Source organism: Artemia franciscana, chromosome 21, assembly GCF_032884065.1.
Source record: "Artemia franciscana chromosome 21, ASM3288406v1, whole genome shotgun sequence".
Classification (NCBI taxonomy): Eukaryota; Metazoa; Arthropoda; class Branchiopoda; order Anostraca; family Artemiidae; genus Artemia; species Artemia franciscana.
Genome location: NC_088883.1, coordinates 19,881,452 through 19,902,613, shown reverse-complemented (window position 1 = coordinate 19,902,613; position 21,162 = coordinate 19,881,452). Strand labels below are relative to the sequence as shown.

The 21,162-nt window shown below is 34.7% G+C and overlaps 1 protein-coding gene across 2 annotated transcripts in view; it reads left to right on the top strand.

Moving 5' to 3' along the window:
* The window catches only part of LOC136040930 (E3 ubiquitin-protein ligase RNF126-B-like), a 43,767-nt gene extending 23,179 nt beyond the window's left edge, over window positions 1-20,588 (top strand). The window contains exons 4-7 of one of the 2 annotated variants that reach the window (XM_065725358.1): window positions 3,091-3,201; window positions 10,400-10,560; window positions 15,669-15,975; window positions 20,104-20,588. In XM_065725358.1, the coding sequence (XP_065581430.1) occupies window positions 3,091-3,201; window positions 10,400-10,560; window positions 15,669-15,975; window positions 20,104-20,275 (751 nt within the window). In that variant the 3' untranslated portion in view covers window positions 20,276-20,588. Of the gene's footprint in view, window positions 1-3,075; window positions 3,202-10,399; window positions 10,561-15,668; window positions 15,976-20,103 lie in introns of both variants that reach the window. The other variant, XM_065725356.1, reaches the window with a different exon arrangement.
* The last annotated feature ends 574 nt before the right edge of the window (window positions 20,589-21,162 follow it).

Here is a 21,162-nt window from a genome sequence, read left to right as displayed (position 1 = left end):
TTTTTACGTAAACCTGAACAGTCCTAAAAGTTATATGATATTATGAGTAGCTTGAAAAATGATTTCAAACATATGTAAACACATTATTTAAAACATATGTATTTAAAAATATTCATTTCTGCCCTTTGTCGCTCTTGCACCATCAGTGCCTATTCCAGGACAGTTTTTCCATTCTAAACCTTCAGTGTTAAAAATTCGTCAACTTTACATTATGTCTTTTCCTGTTGTATGGTCTTTCATAGGACGACCAAAAAAAACAAAACAATTCTTCCTTCATTTTCATTTTTAGCTCGCTCTAATTCTCGTTTTTGTGTATTTTCTTACTGCCCATGGCTTTGCTCTTCATTTTCATTTTTGACTCGCTCTAATTTTCGTTTTTGTATATCTTCTAAATGCCCGTGTCTTTGCTCTTCATTTTCATTTTTGATACGTTTTGACACACGTTGCGCATCTTCTAACCACATTTATCTTTCTTCTTTATTTTGAATCTTGATGACTTTAGGCAATTTAGCAATGCCCTTTTCTTTAGCTGTCCGTATTGGTCTTGTCTCATTTGATGGTCCAGGTTGTTCATTTTCACCCATTGTAAATTTAATTTGTTCGAGCCGTTCTTTCGGTTCTATCAAGTTTGATAGTTCAGGTAGTTTGAAAAAAATCTTCATTTGTAATAATTGGGAATTCTGGTTGCATTCACTGGTTGCATTCCAAGTAGTGAGTTGATCTTATCCAACAAAAAACAAACTAATGTTAAAATTTCCAGGTATTATTCATGTTTGATTTAAAACATAAAAATTATTGGTCAGGCACCATAAATATTTTTGCAGTCTACATAATAATTTTAGCCATGTCTTAAAAAGACATTATTGAATCAAGTACGAGTTCTAATAATGATTTCTACTAAGCTTCAAGCTCTTAGTTTTCTTTTTTAAGGGTTTTTGAATTGTTGTAATCCCTTGTCAAAATTTGTACAAATATTTTTGCAATTACTAGTTTTTGCTCTTTAAGCAATTTAATGTAAACTTTTCCATGCATGAAATCTTCAATTCTGATGTATTTAAAATCACCTCACTCACGAAATTTTTTTTTTCAAAATTAAGGCTTAAATGAATTTCTCGAAATTCTGACCTATCTAGATCGTTTTTTTAGGCACGAATATCACAGGGTACAAATTTTCCCCGAAAAATATGGAGCCGTTTCCTAGGAAAAGTAAATACATACATAAATACCAATCTTACCCCTCATTAATCATTAATCATTATAATTAACCGAATCTTCTCCCGCTCCTAACCCCTAGGGAAACTACTCCTGTCATAAAAAAGAAGGAAAAATAAGAATAAAATAAAATTGACTGTTCTTTGGTAGTGCTAATATATGATTATTTACTCCTTTTTTGGATGACGCAAGGGAGCTCCTACCTCTCAGCTCTGCTGGTGTTAGATTTCATATCATTGCACAGGTTATATTTAAAGCTAAATCTAATCGCACGGTCAGGCTGATGGGTATTTGCATGTTTGAAGATGATCGGGCATATTGATTATGCTGGTTAGAGATAGGTCGAAACAATGTCGTGAATGAAGATAGCCGTTCACCAGCTAAAAATGTAAATACAAAAGTCAAGCAGGATAGCTGATGTATTGACTCCAGTGACAAGTGCTCATTTTTTCCAGGTTATATCAGACATCGTATATGGATCTAATTCAGGTTTCACGAGGGTAACTCAAAAGTCGATTGCCAAATTATTTCATAATGATCCTAATGGGAATTTATAAGAGCATTTTGGAGGATGACCAATTTTTTCTTCGGAACGTGTTCTTGAGTTTCTTTTTGTTACTCCCAGATTCTGGAATAGCTTCAGCTTTACTGCTTGGATTGTTGCAGGGATGACAATTTTTGATCAAGGGGTATTTCCAGGAATTTTGCCAAGCGCTTGTCTGGTCGACTGATCAGACCTCTGGATTTTTGGATACCACATATCTCCGATGAACACCCCCGATTCAGGAAAACTATAAAACGCAAGATTTATCAACATTAAATACTAGTTGGTTAGCATTTATTCTGAGATGCGTCTCCTCAAGAACATCCCTCAGTTTGAACATTGGCGTTTTCTTATCCATTTCACAGCAGCCAAACTACGAGCTTTTAATTTTCATCTATGGGTTGGAAAGAATCTTTATCATAATATAGATTACAGCAGCGAAGGTTTTTGCGAACTGGGTTCAGTACTCGATGTAGGTCAGTAACATGGATCAGGAACAGTAGTGGTCCCAATATTGAGCCCTGGTGAACACCGCAATTGACGAATCCATCGTTTCTGGGATCTTCTCAAGTATAAATCCTGCGGTCCCTCAGATAAGATCTAAACCAATCCAAAGCAATGCCTCTTTTCATATACGTTGTACTTTCTCGAGAGGAATTGAATGGTTGTTACTATCAAGTGCTGTTCTGATATCAACAAGAACCGCTGCAGGTATTAGACCAGAATCTAGAGATTTCCGTAAGCTAAACGCAGTTAACACATCTTGGGTGGAATGCCCTGGTCTGATCCACAAAGTGGAGATTATTAAGACACGCTTTTTCCTCTAGAAATTGGAGTAGTTGCTGCGCAATGGTTAAAAAAATATTAAAAAATTAAAATTGAATTAATTAATAAAATTAATTAATTAAAATTAAATAAAAATATTAAAAACTGAAATAATGGAAATAGGTATGTAATCAGCCAGATCAACCTGAGAACCTCCTTTATTCCAGCTCGTTTTAATAGTCTTGGGAAAGTACCCTTTTGGAAGGACAAATTTATTAACTAAGTAAGTAAGACTCTATAATTGACGGTGCAAATACTTTTGGCACTTTATTGTGTACTCGTTGGAACTCAGAAGCCGAATAGCTTCTTAGATTTGATGTGATTTTGAGGAGGAGAGACAGGCGCGAGTGCCATCGACTTAGTGCAAGAAGATATCTGTAGAATATTTGTTCCTTCCAAAAGTGCTGGTGGAAAAAGAAATCTCACTAGTGTCTAAAAGAGACTGATTAACGTCAAAAATTGTATTGTCCTGTTTTTAGTTACTTATTTTCTAGGACAAATTCTGACAGAGGACCAGGCCAGCAAGCTTCGCCAATGGAACAAATAATCCAAGAATTTGTAAATAATCTTACTGGTGGTATGAATTTAGAGAATCTTGACGAAGAAGGAGCTGGCCCAATGTAAGTAGGTTTTTTTTGTGGTTTTACTGTAAAAGAAACCTGAACTTCAATAAACAATAAACAAAAATCGTCATATATATAGTTAAATAAACAATAAAGAACGTTTTAACCTTCGGAGAGCCACTATGCTAAACAAAAGATATCAAGTCCTTTTTATTTACTGGGCACTTGTTTGTGGGTCAAACTATATAGGTATCTAATGACGCTACTAAAATTCATAGCAGGACGAAGGCACATCTGCTGACCAAATCTGTTGCGCAGGTTCCTCTTTAACAGCAATCTAATCAAGGTTTCACTCTTTATCCCTTCCTCTGAAGTTCCAATTTTTTTCTGGTCGTTTTTCATGACCTCTTCCCAGCCCACTTTGGGACGACCTGCTTTTCGTTTGGCCCTAGATGGATTGTTAAAAAGCCCAATCTGATAATCTACTGTCCTTAAAACTTGGTCCAGCCATCTTCATTTTTTTCTCATAAAATGCCCGGAATGTGGGATCGAACTACATTTTTAGCCCAGCTTATTGTTTGATACACAGTCTGTGAGACGAGTTCCTAAACCATTCATAGAGAGTTTCTGAGGTAAACTTTTACTATATCTTTGTCACTCTTTTGAAGCACCCATACATTGCTCGGTGAGCCATATTTGACCACTGGCACTTCCGTGGCTTCCAATATTGGAATTCTTGGATTGATCCCCATTCTTTTTCTATTTCTTTTCAGTCCCTTTTTTCTCTGCTCCGCTTTTTTAGTTTTTCGGTTCTGTTTGACTTAAGTCCATTTTCTTCATTTTTCGTGTTTTCATTGCAGATAGGGTCATAACGTAATTTATCATCTTTTCTTTGATTTCCGATATTTACCATCTAACGAATGGCGCTTTCTTTTACGTGTTCTGAACAAAAGATTCAATAATAATAATTTGAAAACAGTAACGACAACAATAACATAACAATCACAACAATAACAATAATGAAAAATAATCCAACATTTATAGCGATTGAAGCAGTCTGATTTGAAATTTTTGGTGAGTCTTTATAATTACAGAATTACCTGGTTGTTAGCAGTTTTAGGTATAAGTCAGTTTTTTTTTTTTTTTTTTTTTTTTTTGCTAGGTACACTAATCGATGCGTCTTTGTGTTCTTTAAAAATATACTAATTGCTACCATTACAAGCTTTCTTTTGATCCCTCAAAGGGACTTTTAAAGTGACACCTTGCTCTTTATTTTTTGCTAGTTGAAATAGGTTTACAACTTGCAATTGCATTCTAAATCCAGGGCTAAACCCTGGATATTTCAAAGGTATGTATTGCATATGGATGAATTTATTGTGATCAAATCTAATAAAATTGGCAATTTATAAATCTTGTTGTCCCGCCATTTTATTAAAACTTTTCCTAATTTTTTGGAGTGTTAAACTTTGCAGTAAAATTGCGACAGCGACGGACCAAACTGTGGACATTAGTCAGTCATAAGGGGATGGCTAATGGCCATAGGCTGTCGGAACCCTTAAACCAGGCAGGTTTAGTGAGTGTTCCTCAGCTTTAAAATTTTAGGTTATTTTTTTTCTAGAACTGGAACATAAGGACCCCCCCCCCCCATTCGCCATAAATATGTTAACTATGGTGTTTGGTGTTTTGAGAACTTCCTCCAGTCCTCCGAAACATACACCCCCCCCCCTATTTTTTGATGTTTTGAGAAATTCCTCAAGTCCTCCGAAACACCCCCATCCCATTCTCCAAAAATATATGGCTGACGTGCTTGATCTAAGTCATTTATGAGCTAGTTCCAATATCATATACGTATTGGATAAATCCTAGATAAAAATAAATATTAGACAAAACCCAGTTGCAAAGAAAATTTAGAAAAATCTTTTTTTTCTAAAAAAAAAGAAATTTAAAAAGAAAATTTAGTACAAGGATCTTTGACAATAAGGAATGAATCATACATTTTAAAGGTTCTAGTTTAAAATTATTTAAGTTAATGGGTGTCCATTCCAGTCCTGGGATTTGATCTTAATAGTTTGTCTTCACAGAGTTAGAGCTTATATTCAAGCTCTGAATTAACTGGACAACAGAAAGTATCCTGTAAAGGTTTTATGATTGACCAATTACCAGACATTTTGAATGCCACTTGCCAAATTGCTTGGCCGAGTCTCCCATTTCCTGTCCATCATCAATATCCACAAAATTATTCAAGAAATTTATATTATATGAGAAATAACGACAACAAAGTTCATTTTGATTTAAAAGAAAGACAAATTCTCGAAAAATGAGTACTTATAGGACTTAGTCTGCAAGGCAGTACTAAATGAGAATGTAGTGTATACTCCTCTATAGTCAGAACCCCAATAACCTTAAACACTTAATGATAGCGGGACTCGATAAAATGCCCCTGTTCCAAACCGATGTTGGTTACTAGTAAACCCTGAATTAATTAACAGGGAAGTCCCTGATGAAAGTGCCCCTCGTATGTACAACCGAGTATAGAACACTGTTAGGCGTTCGGTCGAACGTTCACACAAACTTTATTTTGGGCGAAATTAAGCGACTTCAGATTTATACATTTTAAAGGTCCTAGTTTAGTCGTTTAAGCTAATGCGTGTCCATGTGCTCTTTCGCAGTCTTGGAATTTGGTCTTAATAGTTTGTCTTCACTGAGTTTTAGATTATATTGAAACTCAGAGTCAAGTGGACAACAGAAAGTGTGCTAAAAAGGCTTTATGATTGACCAGTACATGGTTTTTGACAGTAACGAAAATATTGTGGATATAGCAACATAATGTGTTGAAACAATTCGTTATTCTAGGGTTGATGATCAATCAAAACTGAGACGAGGGATTTCCGCTCATATTTTATATTTCATATTCATATTTTATTATGTTTATTCATATTTTATTCATATTCATATTTTCATATTTTATATTGATGCTTTTTTTCTAACATTGACAGTATGTAATTGATTTCAGTAACTTTTGTGTTGTTGTTGAGTTTATTTCAGTTTATTGCAAGAAATTATTTAGGGTTTACCTTCTGCAGTTTTAAGGAAAATCTGGATCTAAGGTCGCATGGATGAGTGTTAGGTTACATTTTGGACACCTGCATGGAATTTTCGCTTGAAGCCGAAAACAATAGTATTAGGTTGTACTTGAGTCATAGCCAGTGTGCTGAGTTAAGTCTATGTCAGAGAGGACTCTGAAATTAATCCGACCAGCTTCTCTTTCTTTGAGCAGTGTTTCTATTTTAAGCTTAAACAACCAAGCTAAAAGCTGGCAGTTTTGCTTAAGATGTGCAGTGGTTCCCTGGCCTCATTGCTTTTTTTATATCATTGACAGTATATAATTGATTACAGTAACTTTTATGTTGTTGTTGAGTTTATTTCAGTTTATTGCAAGTAATTGTTTAGGGTGTAGCTTCTGCAGTTTTAATGGAACGATCTACGGTCGGATGGATGAATGTTAGGTTACATTTTGGACAGCTGTATGGAATTCTTGCTTAGAACCAAAAATGATAAAATTTGGTTGTTCTTGTGTCGTTGCTGTATGGAATTCTTGCTTAGAACCAAAAATGATAAAATTTGGTTGTTCTTGAGTCGTTGCTGTATGGAATTCTTGCTTAGAACCAAAAATGATAAAATTTGGTTGTTCTTGAGTCGTTGCTGTATGGAATTCTTGCTTAGAACCAAAAATGATAAAATTTGGTTGTTCTTGAGTCGTTGCTGTATGGAATTCTTGCTTAGAACCAAAAATGATAAGATTTGGTTGTTCTTGAGTCATAGTCAGTTTGTTAGCTGAGGTGGAGTTTAGTCTATGTCGGAGAGGACTCTAGGGAAATTATTCCGATTAGTTTCTCTTTCTTTGAATTGTGTTTCTATTTTTGAGCTTAAGAAAAGCAGGTTAGCAGCAGGCAGTTACGCTCAAAATGTGGAGTGGTTCCCTGGTCTCATTGCTGGTGTTTCGAAAATCCGAAAATTCGAAAAAAAAACACTGTATTCCCATGGATTTGATAGTGTTTCCATACACGGCTACTTCAGCTAGCCGTTTCTGTTTGTGATTCTGTTTAGTATGAAATGTTTTCTTTTCTTGGAATTAACGTAGAGAAATGGTATCACATGTGGCTTCAAGTTTTTTTTCTTATTTTCTTTTTTTTTTAAAGGAATTTGGGGGCTTCTCTTTTCCTCATTCTTAGAACTGATATTAGAAAGTTTGGTTATGACAATGAATTTCATTCTTGGAACTGCTATAGATACGATTTTCTTTTCAACGTTAATGAATACCCCCGAACAGGTGATGAATGCATATTTCATCAGCTCTTCTGTAAATTAAATAAAAAAAAACTAATTTTTTTAGCTGAAAGTAAGGAGCGACATTAAAACTTAAAACGAACAGAAATTACTCCGTATATGAAATGGGTTGTCCCCTCCGCAATCCCTCGCTCTTTACGCTAAAGCTTTTAATTGTTTTAAAAAGTAGAATTGTGGCAAAGAGTCAAACTTTAGCGTAAAGAGCGAGGGATTACGGAGGGGGCAACTCATTTCATATACGGAGTAATTTCTGTTCGTTTTAAGTTTTAATGTCGCTCCTTACTTTCAGCTAAAAAAATTAGTTTTTTTTATTTATTTAATTTCTGAACGTTTTTGAATTAATGTATGTTTGGTTTTGGCTCTCCGCACATAAATTATTAAAATGAAATTTGTATATTAATTCTTTTTTTGGCTAAATCTCTTTCTCTTAGTTTTGATCAGATGATTTTGAGAAATAAGGAGTGGAGAAGGAGGCCTAGTTGCCCTCCAATTTTTCGGTTACTTAAAAAGGCAACTAGAACTTTTAATTTTTAACGAACGTTTTTATTAGTAAAAAATATACGTAACTTAAGAATTAACTTACGTAACAAACTTTCATAACCTTATATTTTTATTATTTATACGAGGCGGTTTGTACCCTCGTTAATACCTCGCTCTTTACACTAAATCGTAAGTTTTATCCCAATTCTTTAAGAATGACCCCCTGGATCAGAAAGGCCGTAGAATAAATAGTTGAAATTACTAAAAATACTTTAGCATAAAGAGCAAGGTATTTATCTCCTCCTAAATACCTCGCTCTTTATGCTAAAGTATTTTTAGAACCCCTTATATGCGTAATAATCTCTGTTCGTTTTAAGTTTCAATGCTACTTCTTCCTTTCATTTGAAAAAACGTTTTCATGTTTATTTTTCATTGTTTTCTTATAGTAATGCTAGATAATCCTGCGCCCTTGTCATTGAATTTGTCTGCCCCCATGACAGATTCCTCCAAGGAAAGATCCTCCAACATAGCCCCCTCTCCTCAGCCCCACCCCCAAACAAAATAAGATCCCCCTGAAAACGTCTTTACACTTCCCAATAACCATTACTATATGTAAACACTGGTCAAAGTTTGTAACTTGCAGCCCCTCCCCCAGGGATTGTGGGGGAGTAAGTCATCCCCAAAGACATAGTTATTATGGTTTTTGACTATGGTGAACAAAATGGCTATATCAAAATTTTGATCCGTTGACTTTGGGAAAAAATGAGCGTGGGAGGGGGCCTAGATGCCCTCCAATTTTTTGGTCACTTAAAAAGGGCACTAGAACTTTTCATTTCCGTTAGAATGAGCCCTCTTGCAACATTCTAGGACCACTTGGTCGATACGATGACCCCTGGGGAAAAAACAAATAAACACACACTCATGATTTGTCTTCTGGCAAAAAATACAAAATTCCACATTTTTGTAGATAGGAGCTTGAAACTTCTACATTAGGGTTCTTTGATACGCTGAATCTGATAGTGACATTTTCGTTAAGATCCTACGACTTTTAGGGGTTGTTTCCCCATATTTTCCTAAATAAGGCAAATTTTCTCAGGCTCGTAACTTTTGATGGGTAAGACTAAACTTGATGAAACTTATATATTTAAAATCAGCATTAAAATGTAAGTCTTTTGATGTAGCTAATGATATCAAAATTCAATTTTTTAGAGTTTTGGTTACTATTGAGCCGGGTCGCTCCTTACTACAGTTCGTTACCACGAACTGTTTGAAAAAAAAGAAATTGTTCATAAGCTACGCGGTTTCGAAATCTTTTGGGGTCTATTATTTTTGTTGTTGTGGCGTACACCGAAAAAATGATAGTGTTTGCTCAATATCGAGCTAAGACTCAATACAGAGCTGAGACCGGATCCAATGAGAAAACAAGTTGGAATCCCTTCCTAGTAGTAAATTCTTAGCAGAAAGATTGCCATTTTGCATCTTTTTTGGAAAAAAAATTATTATGAAACAGCTTTGAATATATATGATCAGAGGGCCAAGTGGACCTTTGGGCTCTTGTTCGAATATAAATCATGCTAGAACAATTAGAAAATAAAAATGGGCCTATTTTTAGGCCCATTTTCACCCCCCCCCCCCAAAAAAAAGCTCTTTTATTTTTTGGCCAGCTTTATGTATGAGATTGATATGTTGCACCTTTCTCGGACTAGAATCATACAAGAATTTTAAAGTCATTGTGATTGAAGGAAAAATGTTGGGAATACTTATAATAAGCCTTTCTTTCTTCTACCAAGCTAAATTCTTTTTTGCTAATACCCCAGCCGTTTTTCCAATTTTCCTCCCTGAAACATTGGCTATTTTGCAATCTATTTATGTAAGCGTATTCAAGTCATTTCCTAATCTATCAGACTCTAAACTCTTCTGTTTCATATCCCACTGTTTTTGGAACATACCTGTCAAACGCTCATTCAGAAGTTACGATGTGGTAATGTAAATTTTGCTCTCCTAATTTTTAGATCTACCTTACGTTGACACTTCAAAGACACAAAATAGAGACACTTCGGTGTTTCCCATGCAAAAATTTGATTTTCCCTGTTGTTTAAACTCCTTCAAAGGGTTTTTGACAGTAGCGATTTTGATGGTATATATTTATCTAAATTGGACCATTGAAAGGTTTCAGGCTCTTTTTAATGACTCTCAAAAACATTTTCTCATAAAAAAAAATACTATTCAGTTGAATAGGAATGAAAATATCAATTTTTAAAATCCGAAGTTACATTTAGATATCGCTGCTACCATGATGTTATGCTTTTTTCGATGGGCAGGCCAATCTAGGTAACTTTCCTCAAATTGTTTCTATTTGCTTTAGTCTACTTTTCAGCAAGTGAGTAGCTAGATATATTAGTTCTTAATCACTTTGCAATTCTTTCAGGTTTTTAGTGGGAAACCCTGGAGACTATGCATGGGGTCTTGGAGGTTTGGATACAATAATTACACAGTTGTTGAATCAAGTTGAGGGTATGGGCCCTCCTCCAATGTCAAAAGAAAAGATTAAAGATCTTGAAACCGTTGAAATTACTGAAAGACAAGTCAGTAAGTATTATTTTCAATTTTTTCTATTAGTTGTAGTAATGTTTTTAATCTTACTTTTTATCTCTATTTAATATTGGGGCGAATGATAAAAGGCTTACTTTACAAGAGTATGCAAGAAATAGTTTGAAATATAAGAATTTACATAATTTATGAAAGGTTTAGATTATATTCAAATAAATCTTTCATTGAAGCTGAAATACAATAAAAAACAAGAGCTAAGAGCCCATATGGCACTTGTGACGAGGCGAGAAGAGCTAAGAGCCAAGAGATCATATGGTATGAGCTCTAACAAAATTCTATGAATCAATAGATAGATTTAAAAAGGAAAATAAGAGGCTTAATGCCGGTCAAGATTTAAAATAAGAGCTCTGATTCACAAAGTCCTTCTAAATATCAAAATTCATTAAGATCCGATCACCCACTCGTAAGTTATAAATACCTAATTTTTTCTAATTTTTCCTCTCCCTTTTGCCCCCCAGATGGTCGAATCTGGGAAAACGACTTTATCAAGTCAAATTGTGCAGCTCCCTGACACGCCTACCAATTTTCATCGCCCTAGCACGTCCAGAAGCACCGAACTCGCCAAATCACTGTACCCCTCCCCCCAACTCCCCCAAAGAGAGCGAATCCAGTACAATTCTGTCAATCACGTATCAAGGACATTTTTTTTATTCTATCCACCAAGCTTCATCCCGATTCCTACACTCCAAGTGTTTTTCCAAGATTTCCCCCTCCAAATCCCCACAATGTCAAAAGATCTGGTCGGGATCGGGAGTTACGAGGTCCTTCTAAATATGGAGTTTCGTGAAGATCCGATCACTCCTTCGTAAGTTAAAAATACGTCATTTTTCTTATTTTTCAGAATTACCCCCCCCCCCCTCCCCCGCAATTGAGCGGGTCCGTTCCAATTATGTAAATCACGTATGCAAGACTTCTGCTTATTTTTCCAGCCAAGTTTCATCCCAATCCCTCCAATCTAAGCGTTTCCCATCATTTTAGGTTTCCCCACCCCAAACTTCCCCCAATGTCACCAGATCCGGTCAGGATTTAAAATAAGAGCTTTGAGACACGATATCCTTCTAAAAATCAAATTTCATGGAGATCCAATCACCCGTTCGTAAGTTAAAAATACTTCATTTTTTCTAATTTTTCAGAATTAGTCCCCCGTTTCATCCCGATCCCTCCACTCTAAGTATTTTCCAATTTTTAGGTTTCTCCCTCCCAACTCCCCCCCCCCCCCCAATGTCACCAGATCCGGTCGGGTTTAAAATAAGAGCGCTGAGCCACGATATCCTTCTAAATATCAAATTTCATTGAGATCCGATCACCCGTTCGTAAGTTAAAAATACCTAAATTTTTTCAGAAATACCACCCCCCCCCCCAACTACCCAAAAGAGAACGGATCCGTTCCGTTTATGTCAATCATCTATCTAGGACTTGTGTTTACTTTTCCCACCATGTTTCATCCCGATCCCTCCACTCTAAGTATTTTCCAAGTTTTAGGTTTCCCCCTCCCAACTCCCCGCCCCCATCACCAGATCCGGTCGGAATTTAAAATAAGAGCTCTAAGACACGATATCCTTCTAAACATCAAATTTCATTGAGATCCGATCACCCGTTCGTAAGTTGAAAATACCTCATTTTTCTAACTTTTAAGAATTACTCCCCCCCCCCCCAACTACCCCAAAAAAGAGTGGATCCGTTCTGGTTATGTCAATCATTTATCTAGGACTCGTGTTTTTTTTTCACCAAGTTTCGTCCCGATCCCTCCACTCTTAAGTGTTTTCCAATTTTTAGTTTTCTCCCTCCCAACTCCCCCCCCCCAATGTCACCAGATCCGGTCGGGTTTAAAATAAGAGCTCTGAGCCACGATATCCTTCTAAATATCAAATTTCATTGAGATCCGATCACTCGTTCGTAAGTTGAAAATACCTCATTTTTCTAATTTTAAGGAATTACTCCTCCCTCCCAACTACCCCAAAGAGAGCAAATCAGTTCCGATTATGTCAATCATGTATCTGAGACTTGCGCTTATTTTTCCCATCAAGTTTCATCCCGATCCCTCCACTCTAAGTGTTTTCCAAGATTTTAGGTTTCCCCCCTCCAACTCCCCCCAATGTCATCAGACCCAGTCGGAAATTAAAATAAGAGCTCTGAGACACACTAGCTTACCTGGAAGTGCCTAAAGTAGCAAAACCGACTGCTATATGTCACTTGGTTAATACCAAGTGCCATAAAAATTGAACTACTTTCTCTTCTCAATTTTATTTATTTTTTATCTGTAATTGTTTTATGTTTAGCAAATATTTATTTTTATAGTAATTTTATATATATATATATATATGTATATATATATATATATATATATATATATATATATATATATATATATATATATATATATATATATATATATATATATATATATATATATATCGTAGTTTTTTGTATGCCAAAGCAATAGATCAAAATATAATAAATAAAAAAATTAAACTACTTTCTCTTCTCAATTTTCTTTATTTTTATGTGTAATTTTTCTTATATTTAACAAAAATTTATCTTTATAGTTATTTTCTATATATATATATATATATATATATATATATATATATATATATATATATATATATATATATATATATATATTTATATATATATATACTTATTTTTATATATATATTTATATATATATATATATATATATATATATATATATATATATATATATATATATATATATTTATATATATATATACTTATTTTTATATATATATTTATATATATATATATATATACTTATTTTTATATATATCGTAGTTTTTTGTATGCCAAAGCAATTGGTCAATTATATTAATCATTGGCATTGGCAAATAATTTTTCATCTATAACTCAACTCTAACAAACAGTGAACTTAGTGCTTTATTGTTGCTACAATGGGTAGCTACAATTAGGTAACCACAATTTCAGATTATTTCATAAATTCACAGGACAAGTTACGTTTAGTTGGTAACATTGGCTCTTTGCCAATTTAAAAACATGGACTTGCCCTCTTATTGTCTCATTTGCCTAAAAGATCTAGCTTATATGAAATACCTACTGGGAAGTTGGATTAGGTAGCTTATAACACCCAAGCCTACTCAATGCTAAATCATTGTCATTAAGTTATCTTGAAACACATTGCGACTTTGTGGTGTCAGGTAATTTTTGTTTTCCGTGGTTTATTTTGGTAAGATGTAGCCGTTAAAATTATAGAAAATGTGGTGTGCATAATTTTTCCTTTTCTTTGTAACAGATAATGCGCTTAATTATACCTTAAGGCATTTGTGTTTTTGTTGATTAATAGTTTTAATGTTTTGTTGTAACTCTAGAGAACGACAATCACAAGGCTCACAATACTTGTTCCAGGTTCATCTTTGTGTGGCAAAATTTTCCTTACAGGCTTTTGCCGCAGAAGCTCATAAAGTTCTAGATGAAGGCTAATGAATACCAACCTCTGTAAGAGGGGAGGGTCTCAAATCCAACGGAATCTTTAGTTTTGCTAATTTCTTTTAAAAGAAATGTCAAATTTTAGTTCCAATTGTTTATTTAGCCGTACGGATTCGTACGGCTAAACGTACTGTTTTTTTACTTTCCACTATAACAAGATCATTAATCCCTCTAATTTCATCCACTAGCCTTGGATTTGGATCGATTTTCATTGGATTTCAATCGAATTCGGAAACTGTTCGATGAACGAGAAGGTGTAGGTGCTTGAAACAGCCTAGCTTGATGTAAAAGATCCTTAACAAAATGTTGGCACTTTTATTTTTATTTATTCTTATATTTGCCTAAATTCTCAAGGCCATGACAATTTTCTATGCTGTAATATTTCGATATCAGTTTTTCAATTCCAATACCTAATTTAGGCTTTTTTAAAGGACTTCCATTACTAAGATGGATCGTATTTGAAGTTGTTTTTTTTTTTCATGGGGAGGGGGGTGTCAAAACACAGAAATATTTGTTTCTTATGCCTCTATTATTTTATTTCCCTATGGTTAGAAAGGTTTATGAACTTCAAACAACGTAGCTGTAGCCAACAGCTACGCACACTCATCAATCCCAATTTATTCAAAGCATCCTTCTTTATACCCTCACAAGAAGTTACTATTCCCCCTAAGTCTTTCCTTACAGCATACTCCCAATCCATTCAGGGACGACCTGCTTTTCGTTTGGCCCTAGACGGTTGGCCGGCAAAGACATTATTTGGCAATCTGTCATCCTTCATCACGTGTCCTAGCCGTCTCATCCCTTCTATCAATATAGCCCTAGAATCGGAACCATGCTTGACCTCTGTCGTTACTGTAGCTTCCAATATTCTAATCTTGATTCGTAGACTTATCTTCCTGTTCTTCTAAACTTTTTTCAACTGTGCAAAAACACCCTGGGCCTTGGCTATTCTACTTTTAACATCTTCACTGTACCTACCGTCTTTGCTAATAATGCTACCAAAGCAAGGGAATCTGTCCACTTGATCGATCTTCTCGTTACCCAGCATCCCCTTTTCACCTTCACTTATTCCTAGCCTTAACTACTTAGTCTTCCTAACATCAATTTTAAAACCTATTCATGGACCCGGAAGTCGAAAGACCTCTAAAACCTCATTCATTTTGCTAGCATTTTCATCTTAAACCATTAGCATAACCTAAGTCTAGGGGAGACTTAGTTACTTCATCAAAAAAAGGGGGGCAATCTTTTTGCCCCCCCTTTTAATATTTATCTCAGGAGCATGCTATGAGTTTAAGGCTGGCTGAATATGAACGACATTACTTAAAATATTTCGAAATCTCTAAGGAGTTGCCAAACCAAGAGCTCGCAGGTCTGTCGGCCTCGGGCATCTAAACTGTGCTATGATTATGTAGTAGAAGTATTATAGTTTTGTATATTATTTAACTTTTAAGTATTATATGTCTGTGTATATTTTTGAATCGTTAAAATTCAGATTTCATTTTATATTTTAATCTGGTTATTCATTCTTACGCAACCTCTTGACTGTCTGGGTAGTATAGACGGCACTAGGATAATTTATATGCTTGTATGGAGAGGTTTTTTATTGAACTTATCTTCCCTAGGCGAAAGTTTGCAGTGTTCTGTTTGCTGGGAAGACTATAAACTGGGAGAAAGTGTCCGAAAGCTTCCTTGTGAACATTTATTCCATAATGATTGTATTGTTCCTTGGCTAGAGCTCCATGGTACGTGTCCAGTGTGCCGTAAGTCGTTTGTTGAAGAAGGAGAATCGAGAGGAAGTGATGGCCCTAGTACATCATCTAGTTCAAGTAGTAGTACTGAGGCCGGAAGTAGTCGAGGATCAAATAATGGAGAGTCACTTTGGAGTAGAAGGTCGTCAAACGCCGGTGGTTTTTTACAGAGTTTGTTTGGGTAATCCATTTTTGTTTATGTTCTTTATGTTCTAAGTATTGATTATGTGTAACTTGAGGTGTTGTCAGAAAATACTCTGATGGTCTATTTCCCTATATTTTATGTAGGAAAGTAATATAATTTGGTCAACTCTACATTAATTCCTTCCAAGGTATTATCTATATATAGATGGCACAACATTCGGATATTTTTGGGAACTTTTTTTTCAATGGTTGTTCGTTTTTATAACCGTTTGTTTTGTGGATCATGGAAAATATAACAGAGAAGACTACATCAATCCCAAATGCCTGCTAATGAGAAAAATGAGCACTAGCTATCTACGTATGCTTAATATGTGTGTGTGATATGTTCTATGATGTGTCAATCATAAATTTAATTGTATATATGGTATAATAAACTTGATTTATTTAACATATACTCGAAGGTATATACTCTACGCTTATATATCGCAAAAAGCGCAAATTAATCAAACTCTCCAACTTATTTCATTTTTCAATTTCCTCTGATGCTTGTTTTTGTGGAGTCAATCGATTTGTCATCTATACTGAGTTTTCTTGATTCCTGCAAGCTCCTCTGTTCACATATTTAGGGAGGAAGTGACGCAGAAGAATCAGTTCAGAGTGAGGAGGAAATAAATCCCCAATAAAAAAAAATTAAAATTCTAGGTTTGCTCTACTTCTTTTGTCATTAAAGTGCCGTTCATATGCGTGTCTAGCTATGATCTCATGTCTAGACGTGTCTGACTAGAAATCAATGTCTAGGCAACTGCTGTTCCCAAGAAGAATTCAGTGTTCAGCTAAAACTACAAATTTAGTAAACTGATTAAAATACCTAATCAGTTATCAACTTTAGTTGATTAAGAATAGTTAAAAAAAAACTACAAACCATCTAAGTAACTAAGGTGAGAGACCATCTAATTTACTCAGGTCAGAGGCCATCTAAGTAACTCAGGTGAGAAACCATCTAAGTAACTAAGGTTAGAGGCCATCTAAGTAACTCAAGTCAGAGGCAATCTAAGTAACTCAGGTCAGAGGCCATCTAAGTAACTCAGGCCATGAAAATAACAGCCCATCTTAGTGTTATATTCTGAAAATTTAGTTTCAAATAAATTACAGTTGTCATTTTCTCGCCAATCAAGAGAGCTTATGCGGGCCTAACTTTCGAAATTGAGATCCCTGTTTTTACTGTTACAAGATAATGGATGTGACATGCCAAAAAATTGCCTTAGTGTGCTTCTCTATTATTTATGGTGTTGCATATTTGCCTTAAAATATAAAACAATTAATGAGAAAACATAAATAAATGACGTAAACATAAATGATGAAAATAGTGGAACTTACACATTCTGATTGGCTGTATTGTATCGATGATCCTAGACTTTGAGTTCTAGAGTCTAGAACTAGATGCTTAGCTGTAACTTATCTAGCCAAGCACTAATTTTACTTGTAAACGGTAGTTGTCTAGACATTCATTTCTGGTCAGATACATGTCTAGACATGGTATTCTAGCTAGACACGAATGTGAACGTAACAAAGGAATTTTCTAAAAATAAGGATTAAGTGTCCCGTTCCCAGTGAAATTTTACTGACACTGAAATCTGGCTACCGCTAATTTAAGCCAATCAGAAAACTCCATAAAATAAAATCTGATTGGCTCAAGTTAACGCTTGCCAAATCTTGATATTAGCTAAATCTCATTGAGAATGGGCCTTTAAACCAATTTAATAGATATTTATTCTGTTTTATACTCCTGTCAAGAGGTAGAAGCATTGATACATAGAGGTAGATCAACATGTGGAAATTGTTCACTAAGCCTTGGATAACCAAAACTGCATTTATTCAGTAGGGTGGGTGTATGCATTTCCAATCTATATGAGAAGGAGAAAATTTTACTTTAGTTTTCTGGAACCTGCTTGACTTTTTCTCAAGGCCCAAATATTCTCATTTTAACTCCTGGATACTTATAATGTTTGTAGAAGCAGTACAAATCTAACCTTCGGGCACAGTCAACTTAATTTTCTGTGTTCCTTCCAGATAAGTAATATTTTACGTGTAGTACTATTTGAATTTTAAAAACAAAATACCGTTGGATGGATATCAACGCACATTATATAAGTACTCTGTGATTTTAAGTTAAATGTCTAATGCTTGGTTATTGGGAATAATGTATCAGTTAATGACATCTGACAAATTGCTAGATCCTTCCTTTCTGATGGCTCCAGCACCAACCCGACCGAGGTCAACAGAGGTGCACACGCTCTTCTTCCATCCCATCTATTTAAAGGTTCCCCTGGAAGTTCCAACTTCCCTTCAATCCTTTCTTGCGAGCTCCTCCCACCCAATTTGGGACGGCCTGCTTTTCCATTGATACTTGATGGTTGGCCGAAAAGGACCATCTTTGGCAGTCTGCCATCTTTTATCTGTAGAACTTGTCCTAGCCATCTCAACCTTTCTGTCATTGTAGCCCCAAAATATGGAATACAACCTCATTTTTCGTACAGCTAAATGTTTGAAATACGGTCAGTTGGATGGGCAAAAAATCTCGTCGACAATTTTTCTGGAAAATATCTAACAAACCCTACGTCTTTTGGAGCGCACATGTGTCAGAATCATGTGAATAGATGTCATTACTGCAGCTTGAACTATTCTAGCTTTGGCTCCCAAACTTATCTTATTCTTCCAAATTTTTTTCAACTGTGAAAAAAAAAAAAACAATCACTAAATTTAAAGAAAACACTTGCCTTTGTATTTTTTAATCCTTTAGTTACTCTCTAATTCTTCCTTGCAAAATAGATCTTCTTTCACTTCTGTATTCGTCCCGGGATTCACTGAGTAGAATAATATTGGCTAGTGTTTATTTTGTTTATTTATATTAATAAACCCGTCAATCTTTTTCTCTCTGAATTGTCACGAACTTTTTTATTCTTTTCCATATCGTTCCCTGTAACTTCATCGTTGTTTAGCACATTCTCAAAACATTCTGTCCGTATCGCTTTAACTCTTACGTTATCTCTAATTATGGCCCTGTTCCTATCTTTAACTGGGTTAATTCCAGATATACTGCTCCCTCTCAATTTCTGAACATGCCAATACAATTTTGACTATTACGACGCATGGCTGCATCTTCTAGATTTCTAGCAATATCGATCATGGTCTCCACTTCGCACCTCCTTAGTTCATATTTTCATGCTTTCTATTTTCCTTACATTTCTTTTATTTTCATATGATCAAATCTTATTTTCAAAATACGATATATATCAACATTTTCCTTGTAGTTTCTTAACTTCATACTATAGATCCAAAACTCTTAGGTTTGGCACCTTTGTACCATAAATTTCTATTTTTCAGTACTCAATTCTTCAAATCTGGATTTATTAAAGGAAAATTATCAAGTGAATATCGCATTGTAAAAGTTCAGAATCTTCTAGAGCTGCATGGCATTCCAAGTTTGATATCGTTCAGGCACAAATGGAGACGGAGAGGGTCTTGGAGCTAGCTTCTACTCCAAAGTATTTTAACGCTCTACGGGCTTCCCCTTAGTTATTCTATGGCTCACTTTCTTCCCGCCCCCCTCCTCCCCCTCCCAAAGCGAATTCATTCGTATATGCCTGATATTTACTTATCTTCTATTTGGAAAATTCAACCCAGTAATATTGTTCTAAGCACACACGATGTATCTCTTAGAACTTCAGTGGAAGAGTGTTGTAATGAAATCATCCAATATACCTGCTTAGAATAGGTTCAGTTTACTTTTAATAATTTTAGATATTACATTGTATAATTGGTCCAAAAACTAAGGACGTATTTTGCCCTTTGTCGAAAATGAACTAATTAGTGAGAAAAATTCCTTTAGTTCAACCTATCCACTGGTTGTATTTGCCTCTGGGAGATCTCAGAGTTAACACTACTAACATACATGGTTTCCTCCACAAACAAATTAAAAGTTTCTGCAAATAAACTTAAACCTTGGCAACCTATTTTCTTGAAAACTCTTAAAAGGTTGCTTTCGCATTATTTAGGCGTGAAAATATGCCCGACTTTCGTACTTGACAGTGCTGTTTTGCTTGGATACTTGCCAGTAGCCCCCCTCTATATGTGTAGCAGGTTTGACTATTGATTCTATTTTTAGTTCGTTGTCCAACTTAACGAGTGGTCGTGGAAGTCAATCTAGTAACAATCAATCAAACCCCAACCAGCCGTCAAGTGAATCGGCGTCTCAGTCCCGTGAATCGCCTGAGAACCGTAGGGTGACGCGGTCACAAACTCGTTCTCGTCAAGATGATCAGTTGGATTTAGATTGAGGTTGCAAAAAAATTTATTTGCTCAGTATCGGCTTAAGTTTGTGTCATATTCAAGCTATTATATGAATGGTTATTATAAGATTGCTTAGTTTTGTAAATTTTTGCGGCTATCAAAGACATGAAAGCGTGGTAAATTTCGTTCAACTGTGAGAAATCGAAGAAACATTTTATCAGTAAAAACAAAGCTTTATGGAGTCACTCAACGTGGTTTAATTGGTTGCGTGAAGTTGTGGCCCGATCAGGTGTAGAGGAAAATTTTGCGACTGTGATTTTTTACGTCTTCTGATAAACAATAAACCGTTTGCTATTCTGATTTTACTTTTATCTTTTTTAGATTGATGCTATAGTGATGTTGTTACCCCATCTGTTTTGCATTCATTATAAGCAGAAAGCTATCATCAAACAATATATACATTTTCGTACGATATGCATGTGAATTATATGCAACTGTTAGTTTTTGCAGACTATAATTCTGACGGTTAAGGAAATTTAAAGTGTAGTATAAGGAACGAGGATCGAGGAGGGCGGCAGTCCCACTCATACGGAAGATACATTCTCTTTTGATCTAAATTTTTATGTTGCTCTCTCAGGTTCATTTGAAAAAAACGTACTTTTAATTTCATTTCTGTTCATTAGTAACATTATGCCCACGCCTATAAGAGATATTCAATATATATATATATATATATATATATATATATATATATATATATATATATATATATATATATATATATATATATATATATATATATATATATATATATATATATATATATATATATATATATATATATATATATATATATATATATATATATATATATATATATATATATATATATATATATATATATATATATATATATATATATATATATATATAT